This window comes from Lygodium microphyllum, chromosome 13 (genome assembly GCF_053477565.2).
Source record: "Lygodium microphyllum isolate KBCC chromosome 13, Lygodium_microphyllum_v1.1.10, whole genome shotgun sequence".
NCBI lineage: Eukaryota > Viridiplantae > Streptophyta > Polypodiopsida > Schizaeales > Lygodiaceae > Lygodium > Lygodium microphyllum.
Genome location: NC_141147.1, coordinates 97,827,916 through 97,835,416, shown reverse-complemented (window position 1 = coordinate 97,835,416; position 7,501 = coordinate 97,827,916). Strand labels below are relative to the sequence as shown.

The window sequence follows — 7,501 nt, the reverse complement described above, 5'->3', positions numbered from 1 at the left end:
CCACTGAGAAAAACCTCTAGAACGCTCTGTGATTGGAGTTGTAGACTGATCAAAAACTGGTTATGATGTTTGACTTCCACAAAGCTTGGCATGCACATTAATGAGTGATCTACCAAGCAAACCCCTCTTGCAAAGGCTCTCTTGCAGATCACATGTTCTTCGAGCAACCCATGCTGAAAAACTACCATCTATTAGGGCTATACAATGCCTGCATCATGTGAGCTCTGTGCTTTGTTCTGGGTGCTAGAGAGAGTATCAACATCCCTGAAAGTCCTTGACTTGGCCACTTGTCTTGTCTTGTTTTCTAACAAGATATATCGGCTATATACAGCTGCGGGGAATGAGGGGCAACCCGGTTCACTACTATAACATAGGGTATTCCATCTGATTTTTCGCATAGAGCTCTGATTTTGCCTGTGATTTCAACAAGAAAAAGCAGTTGCATCTCTGTCTTCGATGTCTTTGGAAAGAAGCAGCCTCAGTTTCCAAAAAGCCTTCAATTTTCATCTTCCTTAATCCTTTGCAATTCCCCCCCAACTCAATCGCACAAACATCTGCTGATTGATCGCTCCCATCAACAAGAACCAAAGCAACTCGCTCTATCCAATCTTGAATAGCATCCGTGATATGAGGAATAACCTGAACAGTCTTTTCCCAAATAGTCTCCACGCCACTCACGGTTGATAACTGATTGGTAAATCTTCCCATTCGTTATATTGTCAATCAAGAGCATCACAATTGATCATTTCCACATACCGCAACATGACAAAACTGTGAGAGCTTCTCCTTGGTAGATTGTTCAAGCGCCTGTGCACTACGACAAGCCAATAGATTTGATGTAAGACCCAATGCTCTTAATTCCCGTACTGAATGTTGTGTTAGCTTTGTTTTCTGCTCACCAACAACCCTAAGAACAGGGACAAGGCTGACATGGATAAGGCAAAATTTCTCGGACCCAACTCTCAATTGAAACTATCGCCTCTACAAAAAGCATAGACTCAATATCACCTACAAATCTCCCCCCAGAACAGAGACCATGCTTTTCCTCTTTTTCTAAAAAAAAATTTAGAGTGTATTCTCTTTTTTTGGAACACAACCCCGTAGTGGCTTCATAAGTGCCATTACTCATCAATAGCTTCCTTTTCCTTGAGATCTCATCCACTTCTTTCGTATGGGAAGTTTTTAAGGTAGTATCCTATTCTTGTGTAAAACGAACTTGTAATGATTCAAGAATGAGATGAATGCACCATCTCACCAACAGCACAAGAGTGTGTTAAGGTATCTTCATCTTGACGCACACTGCCTGACATTGAGTTACCACCATACTTTTGTGTCGATGGGCGCTGCCTTAGAGACCTTAATGCCCTTGGAAAAACCTTAGAAAAAACTAAATAATCCTCTTGCAGCTTTTGTGGAATCAGTTCATCATCCGGAGATGAAAAAAAAAGAAGCTTTGTCTCCTATTCATCATCATGTTGCCCACCTCCATGGGGTTTGTAGGTGTGCTTTTGGGTGAACATCAAATCATCTACTAAATAGTGATGTTTGATCTCTAGCCCATGCAAAACAAAATGCAAACACAACGACTAAGTATGCACAAAGTAACAAATGTCACACACACAAACTTTTTAGTGGATTCCACACCTCGAATGCGCAGCAACACGACAGTGTAATACCTTTTCAAATGGATTATATCTAGCTTTTGTAATCAGAGGATTTCCTTTTTTTTAAAAAAATTAGATGCACAATTTTTAGACATTAGGTATAGGTGGCATTGGCAAATGAATTATACAAGAATATTTAGTGCATAGAGTTATGCAGCCCTACCATCTAAATTTTTTCCCCTCTATAACCATCACTATTTGCGTTGGAAATTTACTCTACAATCGTTGCTATTAGCGTCTCTATTTGTGTTGCCATTTGCATCGCTATTTGCATCACTATTTGTGTCTCTATTAATATCGCTATGCTAATTGTAGCAATGCAAATAGCAACTTTAATAGCGATGCAAATAGCAATGAATTTACCATGTCACTAATAGCAATGCGAATAGCGATGGCGAGGATAAATTATTATGTGAATAAATCTTTCACTTTAAACATCGTTATGGGGTCTATATGTTGCAGTGAGAGAGAAGAAGAATGAAAACAAGCATGAGCAAGGCTACTTGGCTAACATTTCTCTTTATTTTAATATAGAAAAAAAATACCAAATCCTATTTTTTCATGTGTCTAGAACACTCTTTGTAGCAAATTACTCTATAATAAGCTCTTTTAGGAATGTGTGTAGAGGGAAGTGTAGACATATGCATAAATTGTAGAAAATCCGATTCCATATACTTTTATATGTGGTGTAATTCTATCTCCTATTTCTCTATGTAATCAAGTTTAACTTTGCCAATATGTAGTTGAAAAAAAAGTATTAAACTATTTTTCTAAACTTTTATTCCTCTCACTTTGTTTGTGTATGTAGACATGAATGGACAAGGAAGTGAGAGAGTAGAAGAAAGAAAACAAGCATGAGCAAGGCTACTCTAAACTAATTTTTAAAATTTAGGTTTTAAGAATACAAATTCCTACTCATTCATTGCAAAGAATTTTATGTAAAGCACTCTGTGTAGGTCTCTATATTAAGGGCATGTGGAGATTAGTATAAACCCGTGTATAAATTGTAGAAAATCCAATTGCACACGCAAAAAATACATTGTATTAAGTGTGCATACTGTATTATTTATTTATCTAGCATCTTGATCACTTCAACAAGTCCTAATTACCTTACACAAAGCTTAGTCTCACGTATCGTTTATTAGATTTTCCAATGTTTAGTTTTCCACAACATTTTTTGTTTTGATTTTTCTACTTTAATTTTTAGTGTTTAACAATTTTATTAGTGTGTGTAAGTAGAAAAGCATAAGAAATGCCATTTTCCTATCAATAAGCCACAAACAAGAAAACAATGATGATATTTTTTCTTTGATCTCTTTTTTATAAAAACAAGGTCTTTTTTTACCTTTTATGTTCAATTTCAATTTTTGGCCTTTGATCTTTTCCAAATGGAGGTGCATATCCTCATGTATTTCTGATAGATACCATATTACTTAATGTGGTATAATGGCTTGTATATTTAAGAGAGCATTGCAAGGAAAGGTGGAAGCACATGAAGGACAAAAACATTGCACTCACTCCATATATGATATGTATGTAATGGTGAGGACATTCTAATCCTTCTCAACAATATGAACTCTCTAAGGAGCAACCCCTACATGCACCAACAAGGTATCTACACTAAGAATGCTCCTATCAAATTGTACCATTTAGCTTCTACTTTTGGTGTTTATTATATATATTTTTGTATGGCAACCACAATATATCTTGCTATGCCTCCTATCTAGTTTCAAGCATTTCAAATTCATATATCATGTACAAACTATTCTATCAATGAGGTTTAAATTGGCTTAATTAAATAGTTTGTAATTTGAGCAATGTGTCTTTTAATAGCTTTATTTGATACAATTTGTTCCATTTTGAGTTTTGCTACTATACTTTGTTTGATGTGGATGATAATAAACAAATGAGAAAAACCAAGGTAGTAATAGTTTGCATAATTATAGCTGATCTAGCTTCATTTGCAGGTGTAACTATACAACTTGCAACTCCCTAGTTTTCTTGTTGGTATCAATATCCAACACATTTATAGGTGCATGGAAATTTGCATTAAAATTGCAATAGGGATGAGTATAAATGGGAATGTAAACTGCTATGAAAGAGTTTTGATCATAATGCATTTAAAAGTGTAATGTGAAGCCATGCTTGTGCTTCATTGATACATAATTTTAGATGTAGGTTTCGTTTTTTTTCTTTTAAAATCTAAGAAATGCATGTGTGAGGCCCTTTTGCAAGCGAAATCTCTTGTAGTGTAACTAAAATAAGACTCAGTTCGTTAGGGAATGTCGATACATTCATGTTGCAAATAAGTTTTCAATACCACCAAAGAAACTTGCAACCAATTAATCTAAATATGAGTATAGAATATCTCTACTTGACATTTAAGTGAGAAAAAGCAAACTTTTTTCTTGGGTGATTTTAGATCGATTAGCTTTGACCAAAATTTGTTCAAGATGACTTGAAAGAGATCAAAATTATGTTGATTTGGTTTTTTCGTATAGAAGGAAGCATGGTGATTTATCCTAACTAGGAGATTTCTAAATGTTTTTGTTGAGGAGTCGTGGAGGCACCAAATGGCTCAATCATCATTGGTTTTTATGTCGCATTCATCCTTTGCATCAAGTGCCAATTTCTTGAGGCATGCAAGCGATATTTCTACAATGAACAAGAAAAGACAAAGTAGTCTTAATTGAGGGAGTATCAAAGGTGTACTTCAATTTTGGAAATGCTTTGATCATCCTTCATATCGAAATCAACTTTCATTAGGAATATTAGGTAGATATAAACTCCTAAATCATCTACAACTTACTTGAAGGTGGCTTTTGACCTCCACATTAGTGAGTCCCTCCACGTTCATGACCTCACGTATATGATTAGGGGTAGCCACTACAATGGCAAGTCGATGAAAAAACGAATGAATGAATGAAATGCACATTTTATGTGTGTATGTAAGTGTAAGCGTGTGTAGTCATGCGTATGTATACATATACACATAGATACTTATACATCTATAGACATGCGTGTAGATGTGTATGCACAAATGCTTGTATATCTATATGTATGAGAAGCAATTGAAATCATATTTAGACTCACAATTAGGGCCGCCTAGTTGACGAAGAGCCATCAAGAATTTCCGATGCAAATTTGGTGTCCAAGACCGACGAGGTTTGCGACCGCCGACTACAGCTGGCAATGGTGCTTGATTTGTGCCATTGCAATAATCATTAATTTGATGTGCCAAAGGAGAAGTGCCATTAGACATGTTCATGGATGCCTCATGTTGAGCATAATTAGTGTTATTTATTGTTGCGGATTTCAAGCCATTGACAGGTGTTGAACACTCGGGTGGGTGAACATTTAACCTTGTGGGATTACATGTAGATTTTTGGTGATTGCTTTTTGGCCCCATCATATGTGTGCCACTCGTAGTTGGGGCTGTGGATATTGGACACGGAGTTACATGGTCACCACGGTCTGATTCGCTGAGGTAAAAAAAAGGAGGTGCGGCGATGTCCCTGCCAGTATCTATAGATCTTTCCGATGATCTTAGAATACCGGCTGAGCCAACGTCCTGCATTATCACCAAGGCATTTTATTACTTTTCGGGCAAGTTATAATGGATTCACTGGTCTATATCCCCCAGTTACGAATGCAACCATTCTGATTTTCACATACCAAGGCGATGAGATGCAACCGCTTACATGCAAAGAATTATTACTCGTTTGGTGACCAGCTGGTTCATTCCACATGCAGGCATCCTCCGCTCCTGTTGCGGCTGCTGATGTGGGCGTTGTTGCTCTGGCCGGAGCCTGAATCAGGCCGAGTGATAGTTGCGTCCAATCATGATACGAAGAAGATGATGTACTGATGTCAACTCGATTCATGCCGCTAGGGCTAGCGACGGAAGATGTCGTGCTTGATGTTCTGTCTGTAGTAAGTTGGATATTGTTATGAGCTTGAGAGAGAAGGAGACCTTTGACTATATCAAGGGGAGAGGACAAGACATGGCGAGCAAGTTGGTTTTTAGAGGCTGCTATAGCTGTAAGACGATACGAATACAAAGAGATGAATGTATTAGTTACTGCAATATTCATGATATTAACACATGAACGAAATGGTGTATGAGAGAGAGAGACAGAGAGAGAGAGAGAGAGAGAGAGAGAGAATCCACAACAGCGATTGCATAAAAGGTTAATGACTTAATGCGTGAGATGAAAAGCAAGGCAGAGATGAGAGATTGCTTCACAATCCCGACCCCATGTTCAATTGTCTTTACCATTAGTTCGGCTTATCTAGCCAATGGTACAAGACTAATAACAGTTAAATCACAATAATAGTGCATCCAAATACATACATAGACCACGGCGTGAGAATATTTAATTAGCAACTGTCATACCATTGCTCAATAGCTCCAGAGCTAAAGGGTAATTGGCGTCCCCTCCCGTTAATAGCATCCTCTGACGCTCTTCCTCCATAGCCTTCACATAAAACTGCAGGTCTGCGAACTGCTGATACGAACTGTTCACCGGCTTTGCACCATCGCTGCTACATCCAGCTGCCGGGGCAGCAGACCGCCATGGTCGCTGACTTACAGGCTCTTCTTGAATTGTATCACGGTCATTGTCATGATCACCATTATCAGCGTGGTGATCTGTATATGCAGCATTAGCGGAAGTCCGATCATCCCAATTAACAACAGCTGATCCCAACGAGAGGTCGAAATGGGTAGCCGTTAATGTGCTGAAATTGTCGCTGCAATCTGGATTAGAGCAACTGGAGTTACGGCCTGATCCCAGAGAGAGATCGAGATCAGGAGCAGGAGATCTAAAGCCCGCCGGCAATGGCCGCGGCTTCTGTGGGTCAGGCGACATATTGGAGATCAATCACCGAGAATGAACGTATCTAATGGAGGGTGGATGCGAGAATTAGCAAGGAGAATTGAAGCTGCAGTCTACAAACTAGCAGCGACGACGTGCCTTCAGTATCCACACTCAGCTACTGATCACTGTCTCTCTATAATTCCTCCAGTCATAATCTGATTGAGGACTTAATCGGAAGAGATATAATACGTAAGATCTGCAGCCTCGCAATAACCGACGGGTCCGAGGCCCAAGCCGGATTGGCAGAGGATCCTCACACCAGCTATCGGACGCGGTGTGTCAGACGATTTGTCAGCGTGCGCGGGGGGATCCAGCAGTAGTACGACAAACCCAATTCTAGCTGTTGATGATGCTGCAGGCGGCCAGCTTGTTACGTAATAGTATCGTTCGAAACCATCCGCGTCAGATCTAACATACATACATACATACATAAATATATATATATAATGTCTTAGTTTGGCTTTATCTAAATGTCTAAGGTTGTGCCTCGGGCGCCTCGGGCTGATCCCGCAACATCCAGATGCGCTAACTATACATTTAACCCAACGTGCTATTAGAAGGCGAATCGAACGCGATACACTACCGCCCAATTTCGGACAATCACTTTAATGTCAGCCGACCGAAACTCTTGACCCCAACTTGCCTTTCTATAGAACCAGCAGGAATCAGGATCACCAAACAGTTTATCATCTATATGTAGAAATGTGTAGAAATAGGACAATCACTTGTAAGCCTACCAAAACTCTTGATTCCAAATTGTCTTTGCATAGATCCGGCAAAACCATCGAACAATGTGTCACATATGCACACGCATATATTGCGCATCAAGCCAATCCAATAGGTTATCCATACAAAGCCTAAAAGCCAACCACCTCTCTCTCTCTCTCTCTCTCTCTCTCTCTCATACATGTGAATATATGTTTGAGCTTAGCCTTGGATATCCAGAACTAATTAGAA

The 7,501-nt window shown here is 39.0% G+C and overlaps 1 protein-coding gene across 1 annotated transcript; it reads right to left on the bottom strand.

The window, feature by feature from the left end:
- Positions 1–4,148: 4,148 nt before the first annotated feature.
- Positions 4,149–6,624, bottom strand: LOC148026943 (uncharacterized). Its single transcript, XM_087690546.1, has 5 exons — positions 6,061–6,624; positions 5,366–5,703; positions 4,758–5,235; positions 4,474–4,550; positions 4,149–4,319 (listed from the first exon to the last, which is right to left on the bottom strand). Exons 1-5 carry the CDS (start codon positions 6,533–6,535, stop codon positions 4,260–4,262), a joined length of 1,428 nt encoding a protein of 475 aa, XP_087546672.1. The 5' UTR covers positions 6,536–6,624; the 3' UTR covers positions 4,149–4,259.
- Positions 6,625–7,501: the final 877 nt, after the last annotated feature.

What these genes read in the sequence shown, in the direction of transcription:
- LOC148026943 (XM_087690546.1), bottom strand. Translation starts at nt 6,535, where the DNA reads ATGTCGCCTGACCCACAGAAGCCGCGGCCATTGCCGGCGGGCTTTAGA. An exon ending in CGAGTAATAATTCTTTGCAT is followed by an intron (nt 5,236 to 5,365) that starts GTAAGCGGTTGC and finishes GTGATAATGCAG; the next exon opens with GACGTTGGCTCAGCCGGTAT. An exon ending in AGGTCAAAAGCCACCTTCAA is followed by an intron (nt 4,320 to 4,473) that starts GTAAGTTGTAGA and finishes TGTTCATTGTAG; the next exon opens with AAATATCGCTTGCATGCCTC.